General features: G+C 46.7%; 6 protein-coding genes across 7 annotated transcripts, besides 1 other annotated feature; 2 read left to right on the forward strand and 4 right to left on the reverse strand.

Moving 5' to 3' along the window:
• Positions 1–4,472: 4,472 nt before the first annotated feature.
• Positions 4,473–5,654, reverse strand: TSTA_075830 (C2H2 finger domain protein, putative; the record flags this gene model as incomplete). Its single annotated transcript, XM_002341556.1, has 5 exons — positions 5,592–5,654; positions 5,352–5,543; positions 5,220–5,299; positions 4,660–5,165; positions 4,473–4,603 (listed from the first exon to the last, which is right to left on the reverse strand). Exons 1-5 carry the CDS (start codon positions 5,643–5,645, stop codon positions 4,473–4,475), a joined length of 963 nt encoding a protein of 320 aa, XP_002341597.1. The 5' UTR covers positions 5,646–5,654.
• Positions 5,655–7,808: 2,154 nt separating this feature from the next.
• Positions 7,809–7,860: a microsatellite.
• Positions 7,861–12,060: 4,200 nt separating this feature from the next.
• TSTA_075840 (G-patch domain protein (TFIP11), putative) lies at positions 12,061–14,547 on the reverse strand (the record flags this gene model as incomplete). The annotated part of the gene is made up of 1 exon (XM_002341557.1): positions 12,061–14,547. The coding sequence occupies one exon, from the start codon at positions 14,545–14,547 to the stop codon at positions 12,163–12,165; it is 2,385 nt and encodes a 794-aa protein (XP_002341598.1). The 3' UTR covers positions 12,061–12,162.
• A 233-nt stretch (positions 14,548–14,780) lies between these two features.
• TSTA_075850 (Mn superoxide dismutase SodB) lies at positions 14,781–15,930 on the forward strand. Of its 2 annotated transcripts, XM_002341558.1 has the most exons (5): positions 14,781–14,820; positions 14,890–15,028; positions 15,103–15,509; positions 15,574–15,641; positions 15,699–15,930. In XM_002341558.1, exons 2-5 carry the CDS (start codon positions 14,902–14,904, stop codon positions 15,787–15,789), a joined length of 693 nt encoding a protein of 230 aa, XP_002341599.1. In that variant the 5' UTR covers positions 14,781–14,820; positions 14,890–14,901; the 3' UTR covers positions 15,790–15,930. The 2 variants fall into 2 exon arrangements, with proteins under 2 accessions (XP_002341599.1, XP_002341600.1); XM_002341559.1 differs by having other exon boundaries at positions 14,781–15,028.
• A 41-nt stretch (positions 15,931–15,971) lies between these two features.
• Positions 15,972–19,378, reverse strand: TSTA_075860 (uncharacterized protein; the record flags this gene model as incomplete). Its single annotated transcript, XM_002341560.1, has 5 exons — positions 15,972–18,628; positions 18,680–18,936; positions 18,990–19,055; positions 19,111–19,191; positions 19,243–19,378. The coding sequence occupies 5 exons, from the start codon at positions 19,376–19,378 to the stop codon at positions 16,496–16,498; spliced, it is 2,673 nt and encodes an 890-aa protein (XP_002341601.1). The 3' UTR covers positions 15,972–16,495.
• An 807-nt stretch (positions 19,379–20,185) lies between these two features.
• On the reverse strand, positions 20,186–21,373 carry TSTA_075870 (GINS complex subunit Psf3, putative). Its single transcript, XM_002341561.1, has 6 exons — positions 21,191–21,373; positions 21,050–21,118; positions 20,935–20,993; positions 20,689–20,878; positions 20,514–20,622; positions 20,186–20,455 (listed from the first exon to the last, which is right to left on the reverse strand). The coding sequence occupies exons 1-6, from the start codon at positions 21,230–21,232 to the stop codon at positions 20,385–20,387; spliced, it is 540 nt and encodes a 179-aa protein (XP_002341602.1). The 5' UTR covers positions 21,233–21,373; the 3' UTR covers positions 20,186–20,384.
• Positions 21,374–22,186: 813 nt separating this feature from the next.
• Positions 22,187–26,678, forward strand: TSTA_075880 (uncharacterized protein; the record flags this gene model as incomplete). The annotated part of the gene is made up of 4 exons (XM_002341562.1): positions 22,187–25,059; positions 25,929–26,193; positions 26,259–26,352; positions 26,410–26,678. 4 exons carry the CDS (start codon positions 22,187–22,189, stop codon positions 26,676–26,678), a joined length of 3,501 nt encoding a protein of 1,166 aa, XP_002341603.1.
• Positions 26,679–27,287: the final 609 nt, after the last annotated feature.

Consider the following 27,287-nt stretch of genomic DNA (forward strand, 5'->3'; position numbering starts at 1 on the left):
TCTTCGACCCACCTTACTAACATTATTTGTCTGTATGATCATAGTACACTGCAAACAAGAGGAATGTCACCGAGATACTCCGATATTACATACAGCCTTACAATCGAGACTGCTCAGGACGAGTACCTGTAAGTACCGTTACATACATGTAACGTACAACTGATAGTGTAAAACCGAATCATATTGATTCAAGATTTCAATCTCAACTACGTACATACATGTATGTAGTCAATAAGACCTAGAAAGAAAAGAATATCTTGATAAACGGGCTCAACCCTAACAATCACTAAGGCACAAGCCTAAATGCATGTTCCCCTGATTACTTTCTGCTCGTCGGACGGCTTACATTATGTAACATACACGCTATATAGCTGTAGTGCAACCCACAGTCTATATCTGAATCATGAAATGTATAAAATGACCGGAACTTGATTCCGAGTATAGCACATGCTCCGTACTCTGCGGCCGATCAGCTTGAGACACTAAGCTGGAGTGACGGAGTATTAACTCCGTAGCTACGTATGATACATCTGTGACTCCGGGGTATGCCAGTTGTTCATGGGATGCCGTCAAATTTTTGGGCTACGCCGTACGTAGCAAATGAATACAGTTTCTCATGAACCGCGTGGTAGATGTTGACAGTTTGTGGCTTGTAGATGCTGCTTAGCCTACGTAGTTTGTATCTACGAAATGTAAATTTGTAATCAATGAATGTTAGTTAAGTTTAGTTAGTTAGCTGGCCCAAACTCAATGCATTAGTCGTGGCAGATCCCGATCAACCTTCGCCCTACGATCAGATTTGAGAATGTCGAATATCTCCTCGGCGAGACACTACAAACTGCCCATCAAGCAATAAATCCTTAGTTGTGCAGTTTCTTCTTTTCTATTGCTTCGATTGAGAAATGAAGTCATAGTTCATTTTCATGTAAGGGGAGTGGGTGAGACGTGTGTGGTCTGAACCAATAGACAGGCAGGAATCAGGGTCTGCAGGCCACTAATTGTTACAATTTAAGTTGAAACGTTGTTCTTGACATGCCGTTGTATTAGACTCGACTAGGTTGATGTGTTTAAGGGAGTGATCTTCAACAGGTGACCACTGACCACAGTTTATTCAACTGTTGGTCTTGGCTAGTGGACGTCTATGAAGCGTGAGTGTCGTGTAATCTATGTGGTTGTTACAAGTACGTATGACAGCCAGGTTTGCATAGTAAGCACTACGTACGCTGTAAGCTAAGTGTAATGTTCTTACCCCATTTTCCGGAAAGGGTGTCCTGCCAGATTTACGTTTGTACGGAGTATTTGCGTGACATTCATCTGTAATACGGAAATATATTACACAGCAAGCTAATTCCATTGGTGGTATCCATTAGATTACAGTTAGTAGCAATACACATAATGCTTACACTGACAATACCAACAACCTCATCTCGAATATCCATTAGACTTTCTTCACAGACTAAATGACAGGCTTCTTCTTGGTCTTGAACCTCAAAGAGTAACGTAGAGATCACTAGCCAAAGTATAGTAACCCGCAGTCTCTCCCTTATTAACGCGAGCTGTTCAATCCGTTCATCGCTCCATTGCATACGATACCGGAAGAAAGACCCCAGTCTACTCCATATTTTCGATGCAGCGTGGCTGCATCGTTGGGACGTTGTTTCACTTTCGAGAAATGCAGGGTCTCTCAACTAGAGGAAGAACACGTGAAGCAGGCAAGCCGAGCAAAGGAGCCAAGGATCATTTAGGTTGATTGATACGAAAGCTCTCCATACAAAACAAAAGTCAATAGGAATCATGGGGCGTCATTTATTAATAGTATCTCCTCGGAGCTGTATAGAGTCTCGACTACGATGCTATCGTAGATCTTACTAAATTTTTCTATGACTATCTCATCTCGATCCATGTATGTGATAGCATCATCGTTGCTGACGCATGGTTTACCATGGTTTACTCTGATCTTGGGGCAAACCTTGACGGATGTATCCATCCACAACAGTTGCTTTTCAGCATCGGTTCCCGTTATTTATGATATTCCTTAGTTAATGCTTGTTTCTTTTTCTCTTATTAACTGCTTCGTACTATCCAGCTTATCCCTGCAGTTCTACTCGGTAAATACAGAGGAAATGGGTTAAAAAGAAAGCTAGCTACCTTCCCGATTAGGCCTAATGTGTCAGCGGGTAGTCCAAGTGGGGCCCTGCCAGAGCTCGGTTCTCATTATGTAATCCGTACATGCCTCAGGCTGGCATCCAGTCACGAGGCGTAGAAATCTTTGCGCTCTCTTCTGCTGCAAACTGACTGGATTCAATCATGTCAACGTGGCTGATTCAAAACGATCGTTATTAGCCGTGGAATACTTTCGTTCCTTTTTCTTGCTTTAGTGTTAGAGAGTTCGGTGTTTGTAGGATCAACTGCATGACTAAGCTCTATCCAGATCCCTGGATCAGTACAGAGTACGGGAACAAGCTAACGGAAAGATTGGCCCCGGCTTCATACCCCATGGCTTTTTGTTGGAACCAATCATGACTGACCAGTGTCATATTAAGTGGTAGTCAAGTCAGGAAGAAGAAACGAAGGATTGAAACAAGTAGACATGTTCTGGACCCAGCGACAATAGTACACTGTAATTCTCTCAATTCTACCAGTACCCGACAGTCGGCAAACCCATCATACTAGCCTTTGAGTTTGATGGTTGCTTAACCCTAATACCTTACCGAAACTACCTAAATAGGCATGTTTTGTACATCAATTCATAGTGAGGCGGTTTAGAGAAATAAAACCATCCCGTGTGCTTTAGTTAGTCTGGATCTTCGTAGTCCAGACTCGTCTTCAATAGCTGTAGCTATTTCACCACTATCATAAGATTACGTACCGACTATCTATGGAGACACAGTAGATATGCAACCATCTAGCTAGCCATGCAAAACTACGTATACTGCTCTATCAATTTGAAACAGCTGCAAAAGAAAAGAAGAAATGAACCTGCAATCATTTATGTACCTAGGTATTCTCCCTCCCGTCGCAACCCTTTTCCGAAAGACAGGCATATCTCATACGCATGTCGTGAAGCTGCAGGAAGAAAGGAAGAGAATTATCATCTGCCGCCCAGTTAGACGTCTCCCTACAGAATATCCTTATGCACGGTGTTCAAAAGTAAGAAATCAGGTTATTTGCTTTGGTTGAAGGTCCTAGTGAGATCATCCATCACACTAACAGACCCGGAATATTTTCTTAATCTACATAGGCTATTCCTGCTTGAAACCCACCGGGGACGCGTAATAAGGGCTTTGCCAACTTCGAAGTTGTTGGTCCACGAATAGCCGAGTTGGACGTACTACTACGTAGTAAAGGAAGAATGGAAATATTGCCACAATCAGTAATATTTTCTCTACTTGATACACGAGACTAAAGTATCTATCACAACTTAATAACTAAGGTTTGAACGTACCTAGGTAATAATCATAGTCAAATCAGATGGACCCTTTGAATCAGCCAAAATTATTGGCAGGCAGGCTTCTCCCTGCCCTGACTCTATGGCCGTGATTTTAGTTCGAGTAGATGGAATAAATGGTTGAACTCTAGAAATTGAAGTGGAGATGGACCCTTAACCATTTATCAAGTTTTAAACTAGGACAAGAACTCTAAACAGTTTCGCAGCAAAGCCCGGTGGCATTTTGCCCCTCTTATATCGTCCACGGGATTCTTACAGCTCGCTCGTTTCTTGTCAATCATACTCGATTATCAAATAGGCTGACATGACTAACTAGTTCAGAGTCTAGCTTGATCTTTTTCCCATCCCAGGGTCATCAATTCGGCCACAAGACCGAACGAAGTCGGTATCCAGAATTTCTCTCCGAATGTAGCCCTTGCGGTCCGTTCGATATATTCTCACGATGGCAAAATGTCATATTTTATTCGCCCGCGCGTTAGGTTTTGCCACTTGATAATGATACATGTATCTCTTGGAAGACAGATCGTGCGGTTTATTGCCGATAGTTACTGCCGAAGATTGAGATGTTAAAAGATTATTTGATTGAACGAATGAATGAATGATGATTGATGGGGGTATCAAGTAATCACAATCGAACGGTTTGCTAGACCGTTAAAAGACAAGGATAGGCGGGTGATCGATCCTTATACGCAAAAATAAAAAAACTAAGACCAGAAAGGAAAAAAAGATGGCAGGCAAGTCAACAACTAGTTCGTACATGAAACGAAGACAGTAAATTAACCCTATCAAGGGTTCTCGACGGGACCTCCCAATAAATCAATATGCCAACCAGTAAGTCATAAGAGAGAGAGGAAAAACCGCCTCGAGATCCGGAGCCCGTCATTTGATATCCGTAAATCAGTAGATTCGAATCACGAGAGATAAAAGCATAAAATGAGAATTTGCAGGCGCAACGAAGAGAAAAAAAATCGTCAAGTGATTCATTTTGCAAAAACGCTTGTCTCTCCACATAAATCGTCATCAGTTAAGGGGGGAAGGGCCAGGAGTGACTTGTTCTCATCACTCCAGAACCGAAATTCGGAGTCCTGTGTTCCGGGTCCGGGGTTGCACCTCCAGCCAAGGTACTGAGAGCAGGAGAAAAACGGATTAACATAGCTGGTAAATGAAAAAACCCCGCGTTCAGCTTACTCCGAGAAAAGACCAATCCGTACCTTCCTGTGAGCTCAAGATTCGAGCAGGCGGTTTGAATTGATCTGGATGATATGTGGCCACTATAGGACGACCATCTGCTGTCATATGGTGTTGCGGTTGCGCGACAAACGGCGGAGTTGGTGATTGATATTGCGGTTGTATATAAGTTGGGTCGTATCTGGGCTGCTGTTGTTGCATTATTTGCGCATAGTGTTGTGGCTCGAAGGGGGGAGTTGGAAGTCCAGCGGTGGGGATAGGCTGAGGTACCATTGCCTGGGGCTGAGGGAAATGTATCGCAGGCTGTGGGGTTTGGTAGAAGTCGGCAGTGGTGGGCGTAGGTCCATTGTGATAGTAGGGTTGTTGCGCAAGGATATATTGATTAGAATTAGGAGGCATTGTTGTCATCACAGGCGTCTGATATGTCATGCTTTCCGGTGTAGGAGCCTCTTCTGACGACGGGCGTGTGTTTACGCCCGGTTGATGGGTACGACTCTGGTGTTTTGTCAAGGTCGTCTTTCGGCAAAAGCTATATAAAAGTTAGTTCCGTTTGATATCTGCCTGGCTAAAGAGTCACGCGAACCTTCTGTCGCACGCCGGCTCGGAGCAGATGTAGGGGCGTCTGCCGGTATGTATACGGCGATGGCGCGCCAAACTCGATGACTATCACTGATTAGCAATAGGCATATGGAATCCGAAAAGTGTTCAATCTCACATCAGAAAAGGCCTTGCGGCAGTCTTCATGGTCGCAGACATGAGGCTTTTCGCCGGTATGAGTCCTCGAGTGGACTGTTAGGGCGCTGCGCTGGATGAAGCTTTTGTTGCAACTAGGTACTGTGCAATGATACGGGCGCTCGTTGGTATGAATGCGATAGTGTCTGCACAAGTCGGATTTGCGATTGAATGACTGGCAATGTTAGTTAAAGCCGTGCAGTATAGAAGCGTTGTGTATTACCTTGCCGCAATTCTCCCACGAACAGTTGAACCCTCGTGAACCTCCGGGAGCCATGTTTGCCAGAGATAGAAATGAATTCGCTTAACGTTGAATTTGTGAGTTGCCGCAAGTTAAAGATAATAAAGAGAAGTAAGAGAGAACTTTATGTGGAGAGGATAATCAGAGGGAGAAGAGTGGGGTTGGTAAATAATCGGAAGGGTAGGAGAAGGAACGCAGGCCGGTGAAATAATAATAATAAGTACTAAGAATAAAAGGAATATATATCTGGCTGACTGATTTCGAATAAATGGACCGGCGAGATTGACTGATCATGGACAAGGCTTGTATTCGAAGGTTGCAAAAAGCCCGGGGTTTGGTAGGGTGGACCAGCTGGATTTTCTGGCTTCTAACGGATCGCAGGGTACGTACTGTTATTGGCGGAGAGGGGCTAGAACGGGCTTCTGATTGCCCCAGAAAGTACGAAGTAGTAGTAAATTGTAAAGAAGAGATTGCGATAAATCATGCATAGGTTCCGATGGAGGAACAAGCAGGAGAAGGGCGAGTAATATAGAGTCAACTCGTGTGTGTAAAAACAATGTGTATGACCCGCCGTCTAAAATGACATCCCAATAACTAGCTAATTTAGAGTGCATCGTCTACGACAAGGGTTGAACTTAAGTGCAGTTAACAGCCCTCAGCCTGGTGAAAATCTTTGCGTTGACAGGCATGTTAATACTACTTCTGGAGAGCGACCGACTCCGTAGTAAATATTCGCGTATTATCCTAGTCGAAACGTTGTAAGAAAAATGAAAAATACGATTTCCCATTACTACCGTGTATTATTACCGGGGTAGGCACTACCCAATCATTTCTGAAGTTGATCCGTGATTGATCGAATTACAAGTGAGTTCTTATCTTGGGTTATAAGAGCTTGTAAGGAATACAGTCGGTTTCCACACTTACGTATATTACAGTACGAAATGCCTCAATACTTGGTCGTTACCAAATACGTTCTAATTTAGGCAAAATACCTTTCAGCTCAGGTGCCTGAGAACCTCCAATGGATGCCTGAATCTATATCCACGCTGGATGTGATTGGCTGACACCTGTCCGTAGTGTCTCTTTCCCCGCACATTGTATTTATTGTATGTTATATCACGTACAGTACGGAGTGCTCCGAACTCCGTACCACAAGCATTGGCGCTAAGATGCCACCATTTCAGCGGGTGAACAGCTAATATGGTGGTATGATGAATGCGAGAATTCATGAATAATGTACCGAAACCAGAATCTACGGGGGATTTTCAATCAAACTGCACAACACCGTCAAGCAGAACTGGTATTTGGATCCTTCTCTGTCATTGGTCGAACTGAGTCAGGCCCCAGTAAATTGCGAATGCTGATTGGCATAACATATCCAGTATCCCGGGTCGACTTGCAAAAAAAAAAGTGGGCTTCCTCCCGTAAAACTGCACAACAAGTGGGTCTGATCCCATCTCACCGCAGCTTTCCGTATTATACGTATGTATCGTATTACGAAATACGTATTTACTTCGTACTCTGATAGCACTACTCCTCGACCAGATGAAAAGAAGAAAAAAGATAGCTCGGGTCTGGCCAGAATATTCACTCTACTTTCACTCCACTTTCACTCCGGGCTGGCTAGATGCTGAGTGCGTACTAGTAAATATTTAGCTTTGGTGGCTTTCTGGGGCAAAACTCAAAATATTTTGACTTTTCTGGCAGGCTGGCGAATGAGAAGGCAGACGATTGTATCTTCAGTTTGAAATTCTAGGTTGTGGTCTTTGCTTGCGAGATCCCCTCGTTCAGGGTCAACAAAGTTTGGGCTCCGCACCCTTGATACTGGATCTCTATGGCAATTTCGCTTAGGACATTTTGCTACGATGGAATTCGCTTGGTTTAGTAGTAACTAAGACTACCTACGGAAACCTCTACCTGTCGCTTGGTCGGCAGCGTGCAATTACCAGGCCGTAGATGTGAGACGAACACGATTCTTCTTTTTGATAGTACGTAGAAGCAGGTATTAGAGTCAACCAATGACCGTATCGGATTTCAAGCTCGGGGATGGTTGAGCTTCCAACTTTGGTAACTTCGGGGGTTCAAAGCTTTTAAGCTCAGCGGCATATTTATCTGACACGGGAATAGCCTCACAGTACTTGAAAATCATTCCGCTATCCTTTTCAGCCATGTACACCGAAGTCTCGTTTCAGACCTGAATTCCTTTTTTCTTTTTTCTTTTCTTTCTTTTCTTTCTTTCTTTCTTTCCTTCCCTCCCAGTTTCGACCCCTGACACAAAGTGCCAGTCCCGACTCTCTAGGCCCCTTTTTCCCTTTCGCCATCCCAAGGGGGGGTTTGCCATGATTTTTTATTTGACCTCACCGTATGACATCGCCTCTGCCACGTCGGACCAACCCGACAGATTGGCAACCGCCAAGCATCTAGTCACTCGAAGCACACCGGCAGCTTTCGAGTCTTGAGCTATGTACGCATCGAAGACGCTTCTCCGAGTCGCCGAGGCTCTACTGGTCGTTTTTGACGATGATTTACCGCCATTCACAAAATCCCAGATCTAACTTCCCTGCAAGTTGTTGCAGCGTCGATTACGTTCTAGACATCCAGCTAAGTGATGGGTTGGCAGGATCGCAATCCTTGTACCATAAGGCACCCCCAACCCCAGGTTTTGCGAGTGTCTCCATGTAACAATGCATTCTTCCAGAATAGCTTCACTTTTCTAAAGACTAACAAAGTCATCACGGTCACAAAGACTCAATAAGGACATTGGCCCGTTATCGTTCAATTGCTTGGCAGCGGATCGCTCCTTGGCAGATTAATTACCGAATGCTTCGTGACGTTACTATTCCCGATGTTATTCTATCAAGAAACTTGAAGAAAGATATACGCATACGATCGGGATTTGATATAGTCCCTTTCTCTTGGCGGAAACAATAGAACTTCTTTCCATGTCAGGAAAATATGTAGAGACAAGATATCGTCTGTATTGAGGCTAATCCAGGTTGATCCCTTCTCTTCCACACGCGATTACTCATCAAAGTACGTAGCATGATACATAGTTACATTGATGTCAAACAATAAGCCTGCTACTCGATAGCTTAGCACTACCACTGGATGAGTTTGATCCAATCTGATCAGATTGTCTTACTCATCCTGGGCAATTAGGGCCATATGCTTAAATTCTACAGCGTACCTTGTGATGTTTCGATAGTATATAGTTAGTCGCCGATTGGGAATATTTGACCGACTATCTATCAGTTTTCCCTGCGCTGAATGAGTCTCAATCAGGATGAGGAGGCATAACGGTCATGAGTTCAAACTTCATGATTGCGATCAAAGATAAGCTACCTGAATCCAGTTGGTGTTATGACCACCACCAGTACGGTAATTAACGTAAGTTATCATACGAGACGTAATACCATACGCTATTCTGTCGATACTAATACGACCCAACAGTCCGGTTGGTCGGTTCGGCCTTCCCTCTCCTATCGTTAGAACTCCGTATACGAAGCATACTAACTAATTCTTCCACCATCTCATCGCCATTTCTCCCATCCTTTATCCTTCTTCATGCATAATAATCAAAACCCTTGCCCATACGTGAAGTCCAGACGAGACCCTTGGCGCCGAGACATTGATATTAAATCTGTAAGACATACACTCGCCTACGACCAAAAAGAAAAGCCTCGGCTCAAAGGACACAAAATCTCTTCCCAAATCAAATCCGATATATTATTTGCCTATCCAGCCAAGCCATGCGGACTCTGTACGACGTACTTTACCACTTTTGACATGTGGAAAATATGTCCATTATCTGACTCGGTACTAGCACGTACATCATGGCTGTCTTTTCCTATTCTATAAAAAGCCATTCTCGAGAAATTTCATGCCTTTTGGGACTGTTGTAATTGACAGGGGTGATAAATCGACTCCCCTTTTCTCTGCCTCCCTCAAGCCACTTAGCATTCTGATTGATTATTATGCCATTCGTCGTCGGTCTCCAATATATCAGTCTATCGTCTCATTCGTTATAGGCAGAAAAGAGGCGCCGAACAGCTGACCGGCTCGGAAATTCTCTGAATTTTATCTATGAACCCCCGCATCACCAGTTTAGCTGCATGGAAACAGAAAGAAGGAAATGAAATACTACGTCGAACGCCACATTTCGCTACTAATATATTGTCCCACGAGTGAGATTTCTACTGTCAAGCGCTTGTTCCATGCAGTAGCCCAAGAAAATCGCATACTATGTGATGTTTTGTTTCTCGTGGTTATTCGGAATTGTGATGAGATAGATTAAAATATATACATATACATACACATATTCTCAGCAAACATCGCCGTTATTCGTACGGATGACGACGGAATTGCGAAAACGGACCAGACGATTGATGCTAAGAATACAGGGCTTGGGTGTGGCCCGCGGTGTATGTAAGTGAGATGCGTACATGAAACCTATCTTAGGGCACAACGCAGCTGATGACCTACCAGTAGCAAGCCGAGAAATACCTCGCATAAGGTACCCTAGGGATAATATAGATGCTACACGGTGCGGTCTATTTGTTCGTATACTTTGTATATCTCTGTCGGTGATTAACCGATATAACATTTGAGATCGAAGTCGCCTATATCATAACGAATCTTGTCAACGAGAAATTTCACATGGTACACTAAAGTCTAAAGTCCTGCTAATGGCCTTGAGAGGCTGAAAGATGTCACGGTCCTCCCAACCGACTTCTGCCGTACGCGGATGATTGGTGGCCTTGTATATGTTTGACAGTCATCTGGTGGCGATGAGATCGGCGCTAGGATGGAGGAGTATCCATTCATCCATCTATACTACGCATTCTCATGGGCCATAAAAAATGCTGGAAGAAATGTACGTAGAAAAAGAAGAAGCTAAGAAACTTTGATATTCTCGTTAATGAACGACTATTGGATATTCACTTCTAAACATAATATCCCTGTCCTTTGATCCCGTGGTTTCGGATTTCGTCGCTTGCTTAGTGTTAGTGCTTACTGATGCTACTACAGTGCTAAGTTTAGTACTTTTGTGAAACTTTGTTTCGAGATCCTGATTTCTTGCATATCTAGTTTCTCTTTAGGACGGCGCGGCTGGGAACGATGACTACATAGTACATGCCCCAAGCCATTAGATTGATATTCGCTCTGTTGGGAGGAATACCACTGTACTCACTTCTTAGTTACAGTAGCGTGATTCAAGTACGTAGTCGCAGCCGGAGAAATGGAAGATGCTTGCAAGCATCGGATTGTAAAGCCTTTGTCGCAATTTCTTCGGCGATCATCTGAGAAGTACTCTGGTCGCCTGGCTTTAGATTGACATAACATTCTATGAGCCATAATATTTCGGTAGTTATATCTCCGTCACCCATATATGTGCGTGTTCCATATCACGCATAGGACTGGATGTAGACCAAGACCATGGCTTAAACGGTGGATTTCTCGGGCCTTACAAGGGTCTGATATAGTAGCACTAAATTAATTCGATATGCTGGAGCAGTTGAGCTAATTCAGCACAGCCAACACGCATTGAGAGCGAAACTCTACTCTAGTACAGAATTGTCCTAGACACCGGCCTCCCTAATCAGGCAGACAGGCAGAAAATGTGATCTATCACATTTCAACATCCTGGATCGACGTTGCGGGATATGTACAAAGGACGAGACCACCATCACTAAATATTGAAAGGCGACGTTATCGGTCATACTGTCGGGTTACTTGAGTCGGTTGATTTACAGCTGGACTATATCACTTATGCATCGTTCTATCATGTCCCTTGGCCGAAATAGTGATGCAGTATGTGATGACTCTCTATCATCAAACCGAAACAAGATTTCTCGACACGCGGCATTCGAAGATAAGACTGATTCTGGACAGGGAGCTACCTCCGTTGCGTTATTTAATTCAAGATTTTCTTTATCTCTTTCTTCTCTTTGCATATGATGTACATGAATATACACAACCCAACCAAGGACATGAATACGACATTGAGTCTACACAACTGATATCGATACCTTACTGGAAGCAATACGTTACATTTGTATGGAGTACTGCATCATTGTAATACAAGCACCCGAAATGATTTCGAAGCTGGCTCTGCGCATATCCGAATATGCGAGCTTCGTGTGCTCATTTCCTATTTTGGAAGGTAGGGCATGCTCTCAAATGGTTTCGGTATGTATAGCCGTAAAGGAGCAGCGTCTACCAGCGATGCCTAGGTATTGATATGCTATCTATTCGATTTGCAACGGTACCCATGTCATCGCTGTTTAATGGATTATCTCAATATGATCCGTGGTTTCTCATCAGTATTATTTAGAACGCCAGGAACGCTCATGGACTTTCAATGCCATTTCTCAGGGTAGATGTACCCCTAAGAACCGATACCTACGTAGATCAACTAGAGTACGATAGCCTAACAATCGTATTGGAAGAATCGATATGGTATCATTGCTATCGTTATATACTCATCCTCGACATGTTCTATCCTACAAATAAGCCAGATCCTAGCGGAAAGAACTGTATGTCTTGTAGTCAGTTACTTCCCCTCTGCACGTTCCACCAACTGATCCTCCAACCCCATCGGCTCCCATATATCCCGCGCCTTACGATTCTGCACCCAAACAACATCCCCCTGCAAAAATGCAATAACACCACCTTTCCCACTCGCACTGGCAGTGATACGGAATAACGGCTGTCCGTTTTGCGGATGGGCTTCTCGCAAAGGGAGCATAATAAGCCCCTGATCCGCACACCATTCTTCCACAATATCCTTGAAAGCAATCTCCTTGATGGGAGCTTTTGGTCTCGCTGGTTTGATGGGAGCAGCTGTCTTTTCCGGCTCAAGACTGGCAGCGATAGGTGCGAAGGCAGGGACTTTTTCAGGCGGAGGAAGTTCTGTTGCGGCGCGATCACCGAGCTGGGATGCCAAGTCCATCATTTTGAGACCCTTTGTCCATTCCTCATCGACCATGACGAGTTCGTTGAGTTCCGTGGGGATCTGGGATCTCCACCATGTAAACCATTCGGCGACTTCTTCAAAGTTGGGATCGTTCGTTAACCATATATACAAAATGTTGTGCCATTTGGGGAAGAACTCAGAAACCAGAAGTAGACCAAAGACCTTGGATTTGTAGAGATCTTTCCATTTAAGTAAGTCTTCAAATGCAGATAAGTCCTGGTCTTGTGGGTTGACTTCAAAGTTTTCTCGTAAATGGCGCGCGAGTCGTGGCAGTAGGTGTTTGTGAAGGGCAACATCAAACTCTGAGCCAAGAGCTTCTTTCCATAAATCAATACTAGTTAACAGGCCCTTTCGCAAGTCCCATGTATCGAGGACAACCCTGAATTTTCGTCTCACATCAGAAAGCAATCCAGTTGCATGTCTGGGGTTAGTGTGCCGTTCGCCTAGGTACTGTAGCCAAGTGAACAACCACCATGGAAACCGAGATTCTTGTTGAGATGACTCTGGATGCCGACGACTGCTACGAGGTTTCCACTTCTTGATCGCAGCACTGAGCTTGGGGACGATGATTTGGTTGAGAATATTTGAATAGACAAAGGTAGGAATGACGTCCTTCCATGCGACAACAAGCGACGTAGCAGGCGAGGGCTCGTAAACGTCCCACTCATTCAAGAGCACAGAACGCACGCGAGGGAGCCATATAGAATATATCATACTTTCGTAAGATGATGTAGATTGTCGATGTCTTTGTAGCTGTTCAAGTTCGCTTTCTTGACTTTTCCTCGAAAGAAGGGGAAGCAAACGTAATAGATCCGCGACGAGAAAAGTAGGATTCTTCAAGGGCTCCCACTCTTCCATAGCTTCGCGAAACAAAGGATGAATTGCAGCGACAGCTGCGTCTGACAGTTGATACTCGTCAATGACGTCCCGATATTCAACTTCGATCAATTCAAGTTTGCTCGTGACCTCTTCGAACCGTTGCACGATAGTGTCCTTTGGCTCCATTATCTGAATGCTTTCGAGTGTAGATACTAAACGTCCCAGTTGCTCTGCTTTGACTTGCCGAGTATCCATCTCCTCGACTACCTGACTCTCTTCCAAGTCGATAAACTTCTTCCGCTCTGTCAGTCCTTTCCATTCATCGACAAATGCTTCAAGGTCGTGACGGGCACGCCTGGCAATCTTCAAGGCTTCTCCTTCTGCTTGATTCACAAATTCCATTGGTGCCATCAACCCAGCTGTGGACGTCAGAACCTTTTGCTCTCTCCCCGTGGCATCAACTAGCGACTTGAGCACATTGGGTACCACGAGACCTTCAACCTCCGCCTCCAACTCACGAGCTGTCCGAAACCGCCTCTTAGGTGGACCAACCGGCGTCGACACTCCACTAAGCCCATCCAGTTTGCGCTGCTGAGCTTTTCGTTTCTGTCGTCTTTGCCGCTCCTCGTCAGAACTATCCTCAATAATCTCACCCCTAGCAGCAGCTTGTCGCTTTTCCTCCTCTCTTGCCTGTTTCGATTTTTCCTTGACGGCACCAAGACCAATCCTCTGTGGACGTCCTTGCGCCTCTATAGGATTGACGATACCGCGACCATCTTGACCTAAACCTTGACCTTCGACGTAACCCATCTTGGCCATCATTCGGGCCGCAAATGAGCTTTTCCCCATAATAGAGCCTCCTTTGTTATCGATTCCTCCTCCTCCGCCGCGTCCACGACTTTGCATTGTAGCAGTGGGGGTTGTATTGTTCCAAGCGCTTCGTCCAGCGCCGCCACCCAATCCAGCGGTCATCGTGGGCGGAGACTCGGAGCGAGAAGCAGCACGACAAAACGGTTGAAACCCAAATGATGGTCGAGCGGTAGCAGCTTCTTCTTCTTCGTCTGAAGAGCTCATGTCTCCGGCTTTGCGTTTCTGGCCTGCAAAGGGCGACCGCGACGGAGATTCATCGTCGTCGTAGCCCATCGTGACCGTTTACCGTCTGTACAAACTTCACCTCTTCGCTTCTCCACAGAGAGAGTGTAGCGCGCTCTCAGTTAGCGACACTGTTATACTCGTGTCAAGTTGCGATAATTGTTTATCGCTAATTTTCTGGACGGAGATAAGCTAAGCTCTGGCGTGAATACGGAAAAACATATCTCCGTCAAACATTCCGGCGATGACGTTTTGTTGGCCTATGCTCCCTCCCGTCTTTCCGAGAGATACCTTTAAATTCCAAACATCATCTGTCTGAGTCGAGTAAGTTCTCACCTATCCCAATTGAGTTCATATTCAATCGATAAACACCTGCTAACTTCATATATCAAGTAAACATTTGCAATGGCTGCTTCTCTTCTTCGTACTTCTACTGCTCGCTCGGCTATGCGCGCAGGAGCTTCGGCTTCTCGTGCTGGTCTTGCTGGAACCAGCTTTGTCCGTACCAAAGTCACTCTTCCTGATCTATCATGTAAGTCCATCAACACATATCATACTCCTTCATTCTGTGCCACATTACTACGACATAAGACTAATCAATCCAAGACGACTACGGAGCCCTTGAACCCTCCATCTCCGGCAAAATCATGGAAATCCACCACAAGGGCCACCACAACGTCTACGTAAACGGCTACAACACCAACATCGAAAAACTTCAAGAAGCACAAGCCAAAAACGACATTGCAGCCCAAATCGCCCTCAAACCACTCATCAACTTCCACGGTGGTGGTCACCTCAATCATTCCCTGTTTTGGGAGAACTTGGCGCCCAAGAGTGCCGGTGGTGGTGAACCTCCCTCTGGTACTTTGGGTAAGGCTATTGATGATACGTACGGTAGTTTTGGGGAGTTTCAGAATAAATTCAATACTGCTCTTGCGGGGATTCAGGGGAGTGGTTGGACCTGGTTGGTGAAGGATAAGGAGACGGGCGGTATTTCTATCAAGACTTATGCTGTAAGTGCCCCCTCCACAGAAGATAGTTGCAGATAACTGACCGATGATTTCTTTGGGGCAATAGAACCAGGACCCTGTCGTCGGTCAATACGTTCCTCTCCTCGGTGTCGATGCCTGGGAGCACGCTTACTAGTAAGTTTTACGTCCTTCACCAACAAGAAAACAACAGATCTAACTGTCAACCTACAGCCTCCAATACCAGAACCGCAAGGCCGAGTACTTCAAGGCTATCTGGGAGGTCCTCAACTGGAAGGCTGCTGAGAAGCGTTTCGGCGCTTAAATCAGCTATTTACTAGCGTTGGGTAATCAGCGCAAGATATTGATAGCTACCTCGTAACTACAGAAGTTGTACATACATTGTGATGTACTCAGTACACGTGTGTTAAGATAGTTAATATAAACGCTTGCTTCATTTATAGATACCTAGCTAGAGTGGATCCTCTTTTACAAAGCACTTGCGCTGCTTGATATCCTTTCATGAAGCAATTCTCGTATTAATATCATACATAACACTGCTGGCTGTCCTGAAAAATGTACATGAAACCCGTAATATAGTCATAACCCATAGCAATAGGGACAAGTGAAGTAGTAGAACACTGATAAGCCACAGAGAAAGAAAAGAGAGAAATAACAAAACAAGAGAGAGTTGGTGTGGCCACAAAGTGGACAGACTTGTATGAGACAGAATGAAAGCGAGACGGTTGGTCCAGATGTGGTACTAGTAGTAATGAGATAGATGAAAGACAGTGAGACTTGGTAATTTCGACCAATGTGATGCTGGTTAGCAATAGTGGCGTGGTGACAATGTGTATGAAAACGGATCAAGTATTGGTACAATAGCGGGTAATATGTGCATGTGTGGTTCCAAAAGTAGTTTGGGAATACCCTTGGCAGTCCGTAATGGGTAGTGTATGATGGGGATGGAAAGATAGGTGTATTGTACAGAAAGGGTATCTTGTTGTTGGAAGAATGTCTGCGAACAGCAGTTACACCATCCTTCGAGAACGTCTCCGAGCTCGCCAGACGGGTTCCTCCTCAAGTGCCGCTGATTCTCCGTTTTGACCAAGGTTCAAATAAGTAATATCGATGCTGGCGAATGATCTGGGTCGCTCGGTAGTAGGACGAGCCAATCCTAGACGATTTGTAGACTCAGATTCTTTGTTGTGTGAACCCCCCTTCATCCAACCCAACAAAAAGGATCCTTTACTGCGAGGTTCTGCGCTGTCAGAGGTCATCGGCCGAGAAGCCGTCGAAGGACGGACGTCAGAAAAGGGCTTTGGTAGTGGACGGCTAGATGCTCGAGAGGTGCCTTCGTTGGAATTGAGACCGGGTCCTGAGCTAGTTCGTCGGTGCTTCAGCACCAGCAACTTATCCGGCAAAGGAGAAGGTCCTTTGGAGGAAGCAGCAACCGGTCCCGTTTCTTGTTGCTGGCGATTTCGACTGAAGAATGGAGGGCGAAGCGACAAACGTCGACGATGTTGGTGTGCTTCGGTGACAGGTGATGACTCGTTAGCCCAGGCACGAAGGCGGAGCGGTGGATTTCTCAACTGAATTGAGCTTTCTTCGGTATTCGTAGGAGGGGTTTCATCATTTTCTACTACAAGTATCGACGGCTTCTCTTCAGCCTCCGGCTTTGCATTGGATTTCTCGGCCTCGTTCGTTTCATCTTCCGCCTTTGCTGCCTCCAGCCAATCCTGCGGAGTTAACGCGAGTGAAGATAGGAGCTCGTTTGAGGATTTGACGGGAATCTTAGACTTGAAGGATAAAGTCCGGGCGACCGGCATGTCAGAGATGAGACTTTCAACGCCGTCTCCGTTGAAAAGGAGATCCCCGCCATAGCAGCTCAGTCTCGGGTCACTTGGGCTACCAGGTCCTAGCACACGGTTCGCTTTCGCTGACCCCCGGCCGTAGTGACTGAAAGAGAGCAGATTGGTAGGACTATTCTGCACATTGCGCTGTGTATCAATGCTGGCTGTAGTGTCAATGCCGTCAGACTGAACGCTCCTGCTAGCACTCCTTGTGGTAAGCTCGCCGACTGAACGTGGTCGGCTCAATGGTGGAAAGGTCGCATCTCCTCCGACAAGCCTGCCCTTGGGGAGACTGGTATTAGATCCGTTTCTGAACGCAGGGCGGAAGGTGCTCATCGTATCCGGAGTTGGCGGTAAGTTGCCTCCAAAAGTAGCCAAGTGTTCCTGGCGTGGGCTCGGATATTGGCTGTGTCTGGTCTTGCGCATCGGTTGAAACGGTTCATCTAGATGTGTAATTTGAACGTGTGAGCTTCTCGATATGTCCGAAAAAGCACGGGCTCGGTGCCTATTGCCGTCGTTGGATTTTCTTCGCGAAGCAAGCTCGTCGAATTGCATCCAATCGCTAATTCGATCAGAGAGATGGTCCTTGGAAGATTCTGTCTTGGGAGCTGTAACCACGGGTGTCTTGTCATTCCCGACGATGGTAAGCTGATCCAAGCGATCTAGTTGATCAAATCCAGTACCTTGCGGCAGCATATCTTGCGGAGAGAAGTAGCTGCATTCACTTAGAATACTCAATCTCGGTGATGGGGGATCCGCCATCGAATCAACAGTAGTTCCCAAGGTTGATTCACTGACTGAACGGACCGATTTGTTTTCCTCCGCTATGAATAGGCCTCGTAGAGTAGCAGTGCTCCTGTTCTCTTCACGCAAGAAAGAAGATGATTTGTGTGGCCGACGGACTGTTCCCCTCCTTGAGGATGTGCGATCTGGTATGTCGACAAAGGATTGCGCTGTTGGAGTGTGCGCCTCGGAAACGTCATCTGCGAAGCCGTCTCCGAGCAGACGGCCGGCTTCAAGCTCCTTAACCTTTTCCTCGTATACGGCAATCATGCGTGCCGCCTCAGACAGCGCATGGTCTCTCTCGTCGAGATCAGACTGTAGTTTTTCATTGTCTTCTCGCAGTCGCTGGTTGATCTCTTCAACTTCTCGCAGTTCGTTCAGTTCGTTCTCTAAACCATGCATCCGTTTCAGTTCCTCTTCCATTTCATACATACGCTCCATCTTCTTCTCCAACGAGGCGATCTGTTGCGTGCGATGGAATATTTCAAGTTTCAAGTCGAAGTTCAGTTTGTTCATTTTCGACACATACTATTCGACTGTCAGATAGCTGACTTTCTGCCTAAATGAGGAGATCCAAACCTGATCCATTTCGCGGATACCCATATCCCGCGGCTGTTTGAGACCAGAGGATGCGAAGCTATTGATTCGTCGCTGTTTCTCTGACGGACTCTCGTGCGACTGGGAGTTCGATCCCGCGGTTGGGGGTCTATGATCAGCATCTTCTGACAATTGAGGCGTCTTTCGTGACCCGCGAGCTGCACGCTGTTCTTTGATCAATCCTTGGAGTATTGTCGAAGTCGGGTTGACCAGGGTCGTGGCGGAATCGGTGCTGGTTGCTATAAGATTGATTAGCAGTAGAATGGAAAGTAAACCCTTCAAGGGACGTTACCAAAGTCCTGGTGAACTGGAGTGTGAGGTCGTGAGTTCATGATGGCGATGTGTGATTTTGCGATATCTGAGCAGCAAGGTATTAGTGGGATGTAGTGTGCATTCCAGTCTCCAGAACCTACCGTTATTGACGTGGGGCGGATTGTTGCGAGAGATCTTTCGAGACGAAGAATGACGGAGAGGGGGCGCAGTATCCGGAGTTCCTATTGACGTTAATATTGCGCGGCACGATCAATACAGACAAACAAACTTACGCGCAGAGAGCCTTCGAGAGGATGTCCGTCGCGTTGGAGACACGCCGCGAGTACGCTGAAAGAAAGGCGAAGACGCAGGTGAAGTAGAAGGCGATTTCCCCGTAGTCGATCGGCGCCGCTGGTCGAGGAGACTCATATTGCCCAAATGGCTGCAGGCGATAGCCCTCCTTTATATAGGTGCGCAAGGGAAAAGTGAAAAATGTGGAAGGCGGGACTGCGTTCCTGGCAGGTGCTGCTCTGCACTTCTCTGTACCCGCAGACGCACCCAGCGTCGGAGGTTATTTTGCCTCTGACTCTCAGCAGTTGGAGTACTCGAGCGATTATTGATTGGCAGATCTAGCGAGGGCAAAGACAAGGTGCATCGAATAGTCGATATCAAAAGAGTGGAAAATATGCGAGGGGGCGGTGATATCACACAGAATGGGATAGGTAGAACTCGGCACGCTTCAATATAGGGCAAGTGTGGCTTTCAGATGTATGCAGTAGGCATTTATCTTTATCGCGGGGTCTGAGATTATAAGCGAGGGACGATGGCAAGGCGCAAAACGAACGAGACGACAGAAAAAAAACGATTTGACGAGTCCGCGAAGAGTCGATAATCAGGAGGAGTCCGGACCAGCCAAGATTTCTGTCGGCGAAAAACCAGCATGAAATCGCTACTTTAGACGTGACGGCCAATTCGGGGATCTGATTGGCCAGTGATAGAGCTGATATGAAAATGCATGCGCTGATTGGATGACTCGGCGGGAAGAAGTGGGCCAGTGTCCTGAAGAACCAATCGGAAGACTGCCCGCAACGGTGGCTGGTCTGGATTACCCCTTGCATTAAGCCTATTTGGGACAGACGTCTTCTTTGGTCAATGGCACTCGTCAGTTTCAACAATATAACTGACACTCAGGTTTTGTTCGACAGCCAAACAATTGCTTTATAGAACGAACTCCTGTTTGATTTGGACGATTCTCCGTACACCACACGTACGAAAAGCAAGTCTAACGGATCTAGTTGATTGACGAACGCTAATCATTATGGCCCGTCTGCTCGCGCGCAATGGCAATGGTATCATCAAACACTCTTAACTCCATGTGGATTCGTGACGTCGTGACATGAAACAAAGTCGCCAACTGATACATCAGGTATATCGATTATTTGGGCTTTTTGGCCTCGCCCGCCCAAACCCGAATCTCCTTGGCACTATCGTGAGCTATGCGGAATACTACTAGTAGTGTCAGCGGACCGCTCCAGCATCATCTATGCAGTTAAGAAGGAATTACATTGTCTTTCCGTCTCGTCCAATCCCCTAAGGAACTCGACCCCTTCGCCTAAAGCACCCCGCGAATTGTGTGCATGGTCTGCAATTTCTGCCGCCCTTCTTCGAAATGTCTGTTGAGTGGGTCGCAATCCGTTTAACTACTAGACTCCAGAGAATATCGCAACGCCCACACTTACATCGCTCAATATATCCACCATATTATCTTCCTCGAACAATTCCAATACCCTGATTCCGAGGCTATAAAAATGAGGAGCCAGTGAACGGAGATCGACGGTTCGAGGATCTGCTTTGAGCGCATTCAACACGCGCTCGGAGAGTGCGGAGGGAAGGTCTAGTGTCACGAGTCGCGATGTGCCGAGTCGAGCCCTAACAACAAGTCAACAGAATTTCAATGAGATTAAGCATTGGCCGGGGTAGCGTACCCGATGGAAAGCATTTCGCCGAGCCATAACGGCAGATCTACCTGCGTTCCTGCCTTAATCTGTGATTCTCACCAGATTAGTCGTTGCCTCTTCAGAGTCGTCATCAAAGACACACATTTTCGCCTGGATTCCCCTCGAGGAATCCGAGACCCGGCACTTCCAGTTCAAATTTGCACGGGAGCTTCTGTAATCCGGAGATATCCCGTTAGTCTGTGGATCCCATCGTAGAGGACTGGCACGTCGCGAGAACACATACTTGAGCGTCCGTCAGGATGGCATCAATGTCGTAATAGGACATGGTATCGGTAGACAAATCGTTGGTGATAGATCGCTATAGGCGAAGCGTGTTTCTCTCGTGTTTGTATAAGCCAGTCCTCTAATCAACTGAATTGTTGCAGAATTTGGAGATCATAGCTAGCCTCGCATCATCGATTGGCTCGCGCATCTCAGATCGCGTTTTGTCACGTGCAGATTGGAATGTGGTTTTCAAGTAAAAAAATACGTAATCTGGTACCAGGTTTACGAAGCGCGAAGCACTCGGGTGGTGGGGTCAGCAATAGGAATGTCTTAAATAAATTACGGCTGTGTAATAGGATTACAAACCGGGTGGAACATTTCGATTCCAGCTGGTATGCTGCATCGAGCCGAGCAATTGACTTCGCTTCGAATGCACAGAGTACTCTGTAGAGATTCCAAAAATAACAGTGTCTTTGTGTTAGCAGTAGTAAGACCATCTGCACCAATGGCACAGTCAGCTCAGGTACCATCTGCACAGTCAAGCAGTCTAGGCCTGAGTAAACTCCACAGTGGACATGTCTCAACTTTCTTTCTGTATGGCGGGTACAGAGTACAGTCGATCCTTGGAGAGTTATTATTAGGCCGGCCGAGGAATGTCACGGGAAGGCCCAGGGACCAGTGACCACCAAACAAGAAAGGAAGAATCCTGATTTTGTTTGTTGCAAAAAAATAAAAAGCAAAAAAGAAGAGAATACAGACTTGGACTTCACCCTCTCAGACCACTCTGCCAACTACCACTACCAGCGTCATGAAAGAGTAAATTCCTCAGGAGTCATTGTTGGGGGTTCAGTTATCTCTTTATCACTCTTATCATCTCTCACTCACTCTTGGTTTCTATTGTGGAAGAACCACATGTACACAAGCTAGCTGGCACCTGTTGTGTTGTCATCGTGAACAGATTATTTTTCTCCTCCTGCTTTCATGGCCATTAACTGCACGACTCTTATCTCTCACAATGGATTACAACCCTGTTGCTCAGGTTGACGATAATGACGCTGCGTCTCAGTCAAGTGATTCAGATGTCGCAGATCATCCAGCTAATTCGGGACAAAAAGCACACGAGTCGATCGCGTTGGTCCAGCAGGGACTGGGTAACTTGATCGACAGCATACACAACAGCGACAAAACTCAGTCGTCTAGCTACGAGCTCGTCGAAGACGACGACTACGAAGAGCCCATCGAACAAAACAACCCGGTCCCAGCGACTACAGAAAATAGCGCTCGCCAAACTTCAACGGTTGCCGACTTGTCCACTGGCGCGGAGATAGCACCACGATCCACGTCGCCCGAGCCGCTAGTTCGTACCTCCAGCGACGTTTCCATCCCATTACGCCACCCTACCCCTGACTTGCAATCTTTACAAGGCGCTTATGTCGGAAATATCGAGAGGCTAGAGAAGAGCGCCGAGCGCCTCAGCATGAGTTCTTCCGATTTAGGGGTCGAGCTCCGTAAGCTAGATCTCGAGCAGAAGCGGCGTTCTTCAGCTTCCTCGGCTTATCAGGGACCTGATTCTCCATCGACGCGTCAGATGTCAATTGGCTCCTTGTCAAACTCCATCATTGCTGTCAATTCTGCCGCTCGCTCTGGAGGATATTCCCCAGGCGGATTCCTTACTTCCCCGCGTGGGTCAATCATCTCAGGTTCACGATTTCGATCTACCTCCGTCACCTCGCCGTTACAGGGGATTCAGGAACCAAAACAGGAAGAGGAAATGGTATCCGAAGCAATTAATACCTTTGACGACAAAGACGTCCCTATCTTGACGCCGCGTCCGCTGCCAGCTCATGCCCGCCAAAATGAATTCGAAATGCCTGGTCCGTACGCAGCTGAGGAACCGTTTCAGGAGGTACCTGATCGCCCATTGACTGCGCAGTCGACCGATACCTATCAGCAGGCGACCAATCTTTTCCTCGACTTCGACGGCGTCCATTTCGTTCCACACCCCAAAGACCCGGGTTCCACGCGCCGATTGCCATTGAACAGGCCACCATTAGCGACATCCGCCGAACCCCATAAAGAACCCCAGGCTGGCCGAGATATGGTCTACTATCCCGCTCCCATACCCAAATTCCTCAATCTTCCGCAGCGTCTTTCGAAACAATCCGCAAACCCCAATAGCGAGAAACGTCGCACTCAATTGCTGGAAATGATAAGCGCTACGGACAAGGAAGTAAAGGGCGAGGAATCACACGAACAGCGTGTGAACAAGAAACTCTCAACCCTGCCTCCGCAACTACGAGCCAGTGTCTTTTTCGATCAGCCGTCATCCAATCTCGGGTCTCTTGAGGTTCAATTGAAGGATAACTCTGCGGTTACTACTCTGGACAGTATCTTAGATGCTTCTACACATGCGCCTGTGTCTGCATTTACAGATCATCCCATCGTTGGCAGTCCTGGAGGCAAAGTGTATGGCTCGTCAGATAAGAAACGCGCGTCTCGATTGTTGGCTGGAAAAAAGGGTAGTAAAGGTGCACTCAGATCAGGACCTGGACCTCGTGAGAGTGTACTCTTCGTCCCAGGCGAAGGATTGCATCCACATTCTGACAATGAGGCGGCCGAGAGAGACCCAATGCATCCTAATGACTCTGAGCCTCACTCAGAGTCGTCGTCAGATGATGAATCTAGTGGCACGCACGATAGCGAGGAAGACACAGAGGGTGATGATGGCGAAGACGAAGAAGATGATGGTTTCAGTGAAGTCGAGCTGTTTGATAATGATGAGCAAATGCCATTTGGTCGCCCAACAACACTTCTCGCGGAATTAGAGATGAGGAAACAGGAACAGAAACAACGCAACCGATCAGCAGCCAAAGCTTTCCCCAATGGGCTACACTCGACCTTGCTGCAACTCGACGCGGTTGCGCAAGCACAGAGCAATAAACGACGACAGAAACATGTTACTTTAGCTTGGGAGGCGGACGCCGCTGAAGACCCTGACGATGCCGATGATGAAGATATTCCGCTTGGCATATTGTATGGCAACAAGAACCCTGCGGCGGAAGAGCGTCCATTGGGTCTCATGGAACGTCGAGAGCTTGAAGAAAACGAGCCATTGAGTAAACGTCGAGCAAGGCTCCGAGGAGAACCAGTTCCTTCGGCGATGCCAAACAAACGGGCCAGCACCATGACACAGCTCAAGTCAGTTGCTGCTGTAGAATCGGACAGCGATGAAGGCGAGACACTTGCTCAACGACTTCGTCGTCTCAAACAGGAGAAGAAAGACAAAACGAAGAGCGTCATTTCGACTGAATTTGAAGCCGAAATCATGAGTGAGCTTGGAAAATTGTACGAGCCGGATGAGCCTGAGACTAAAAAAGAAGAGTCGACCACTAAGCCAGCCGAGAAGACCGTTTCAAAAGAGGACGATGAAGAGCAAGAGACACTGGCTCAACGAAAGAAACGCCTACAAGCCGAAGCTGCGCAGACACAGCATACTCAGGCTCCGAGAAATGTGCGGGCTACTCAGAGTATGGCCAACATCCTCTCGGCATATCCGGCATCCCACGGTGGGTTCCCTGCGTCTCATGCTCGTCAGCTGTCATCGGCCCATACCCAACGATTGTCAACAGGGTTTTCTGTGCCACCTAGCATGACCTTTCACGCGGGGCTTGTACAGACACCCAGTCTTCATCCTTCAATGCGTGGCTACGAAACTCATCCGGTGTACGGAAACATGCCATACAATACCGCATTTATGCCCGGTGGTGCAGGTATGAACGCTTACGCCGGCGGCATGCAACATCCACACAATGCAGCGATGATGCAGCAAGACATTATCGACCCGAGACAAGCAGATGTCATTGATAGATGGCGACAGAGCGTTGCCAGGTAGGGGAATTACTATCAATTTGCATCTGCTGAATTTCTTTCTATGACCCCAGCCAATTTCCGTTTTGAATGATACTTCAGCATTTGAGCGATTCGCATCAGCATAGCATATCCGGTGGTGTTTGAGTGATATGTCGAGTCATACCCCCTTTTTTCTTCCTTTTTCTACCGTGTACGGAGTCAATTAGCCTTGTTTTAATGAAGATTCGTCTTTCTTGGATGGTATGACCTCAAGAAAGCATCCTGCCTTGTATCCCTGTTGTCAGTAATGAACCTAGAGCGATATCCATCCTTGAAGCTCTCCGTGCTTCTACCTCTTCGTAATTCCTTGAGTTAAGTAACATAAAATAGCCTGACGTGGGCGTGTGCGTCATGCAGCCTGTCTCACTTCCTCATAATATATGTATATCCTTGTTCTAGGTCTACATTCTTTCAAGATGGATCTGTCGAGGTGAGTCTCCGGGGCTGGTCCGCTCCGGCTAGTCCTGTCGTTTGGAGAGCATAAATGAAAATAACGGTAGACTTCTATTACTTTATATCGTTGATAATAGCTCGATTCCATAATGAAACATGCTTTCAACGCCTTGCTAACAATAGCAATTGTCAGAGCCGAAATGCTATTCTTCGTGTCCAGCAGATCGAGCAAGCTGACATCCGCCCTGAACACAGTGTTGAACCAATTTCGAAGTTCTGCTGCAATCCAACTATCAACACCGTAAGCAGCCACTGTTTTAGGGGTGTCTATGCTTGATGCGTCCACGAAAAGCATATCCGCAACTGTCTTGACAAATGGCACTGGTAACCAGTCCCTCTGCTTGAGATTCCTTATCTGGCCCAACCTTAATCAACTCATCATACTGACCTCGCAGCTGTGCAACTGCTGAGTTGCTACCGCTGTCCTTGCTGCTACTTCTAGTTGCGTCATCTTCGTGTTTTAGTGCGTCGTTAAATGCGCGCATTACGAGAGCTACTCGTCCGTCACTGTACCATCGTGGAACGAGGCCCCCGGAAGCGTTGCCGGCAGCCTCTTCCTCTCTCTTTTTGGCTGCCAAAGCCGCGGGATCCATGCAAGTGATGACAGGTACCGCCGAAAGAGGATCGTCATTCGCACTAGCCCAAGGCTCGATGTTCTCTGTAAGCGGCGATTCGTTGTTCAGAAAGGCAAGCTCTAGACTATTGAGGAATTCAGTCTCGCTCAGACCCAATGTCTTGTTGCGAACCATGAGGTTGACGGTAGTCATATTAGTACTGAGGTGACCGACCCATTGAACGTCACTGAGATTTCCCAGCTCTGTAAGCCTGAAACTACCATTCTCACAACCCATGGAGTGGATGCTGACTCCCGAACAGGGGCGAGTCCTCAGATCGGATTCATTAACGAGGCGGACCAGAACACCGTGAACACCATTCTGGAGAGCATAATATATGCCATTGACGTTTTCACTCAGGGCAGGAGCACGAAATTGCAGTTCACGTTCCTTAGCGACGCCCACTTTAGCCAGAGTCCCTTAGCGGATTACGGGGAAGGAAGATATGCTAAGCTGCAGTCTGTGGCCGGAAAATATGATCCGGCTGGTGTCTTCCAAAGATTACTCCCTGGCGGATTCAAGCTATTCTAGACAGCATGTACGGTGGTAGTCATCCATAATCATTCTTCCTCGAGACTACACCTGTTTTGTCAATTTGCCCTAGGCAGTCTCAAGAATTGTCTGGACTCTGGGAACTCTATCAAGCCAATTGTATTCTACGAATTCTTGTCAGATTAATTCCAGAGCATAGGTACATACCACCCGACCAATATGTCCACCCATTGCGGTAATCAAGATTCATATTCTTCCTTTTCTTCTTGACTCTATCATGGAATGTTCGTTTGCCCGATTTTATACCGTTCCGTTTTTCCTTGCAAGCACGTTTCATCCCATTCCAATTAGCTATAATGCACTTTACATCCGTATAAAGCGCCTAGGTAGCCTTGAAAGAAAGAGAAAAGGAATTTCCATTTTAAGCCAAGGCCGTATGCAAGTCTTCAATACTATATCAAGCCTACATCTATCCGCATCTATCGGCGTTCGGAAATGCAAGGGCAGCGAGGCGTAATCACCGGGGACAACATCCAGTTAATAGTATAATACGTGTTATGTACTATGTAGTTATGCATTGCCTACGTGGTTAGCGGATCCTGGTTGGTTGATGAATGGAAAGTTGAGACCAAAGAAAGTAACAAAGGT

Source organism: Talaromyces stipitatus, genomic scaffold (genome assembly GCF_000003125.1).
Source record: "Talaromyces stipitatus ATCC 10500 scf_1105507295523 genomic scaffold, whole genome shotgun sequence".
Lineage (NCBI taxonomy): Eukaryota > Fungi > Ascomycota > Eurotiomycetes > Eurotiales > Trichocomaceae > Talaromyces > Talaromyces stipitatus.

What these genes read in the sequence shown, in the direction of transcription:
- TSTA_075870 (XM_002341561.1), bottom strand. Translation starts at nt 21,232, where the DNA reads ATGTCCTATTACGACATTGATGCCATCCTGACGGACGCTCAA. An exon ending in CCATCCTGACGGACGCTCAA is followed by an intron (nt 21,119 to 21,190) that starts GTATGTGTTCTC and finishes TCCGGATTACAG; the next exon opens with AAGCTCCCGTGCAAATTTGA. An exon ending in TGGTGGATATATTGAGCGAT is followed by an intron (nt 20,623 to 20,688) that starts GTAAGTGTGGGC and finishes CCCACTCAACAG; the next exon opens with ACATTTCGAAGAAGGGCGGC.
- TSTA_075850 (XM_002341559.1), top strand. Translation starts at nt 14,902, where the DNA reads ATGGCTGCTTCTCTTCTTCGTACTTCTACTGCTCGCTCGGCTATGCGC. An exon ending in CACTCTTCCTGATCTATCAT is followed by an intron (nt 15,029 to 15,102) that starts GTAAGTCCATCA and finishes AATCAATCCAAG; the next exon opens with ACGACTACGGAGCCCTTGAA. An exon ending in TTTCTATCAAGACTTATGCT is followed by an intron (nt 15,510 to 15,573) that starts GTAAGTGCCCCC and finishes TTGGGGCAATAG; the next exon opens with AACCAGGACCCTGTCGTCGG.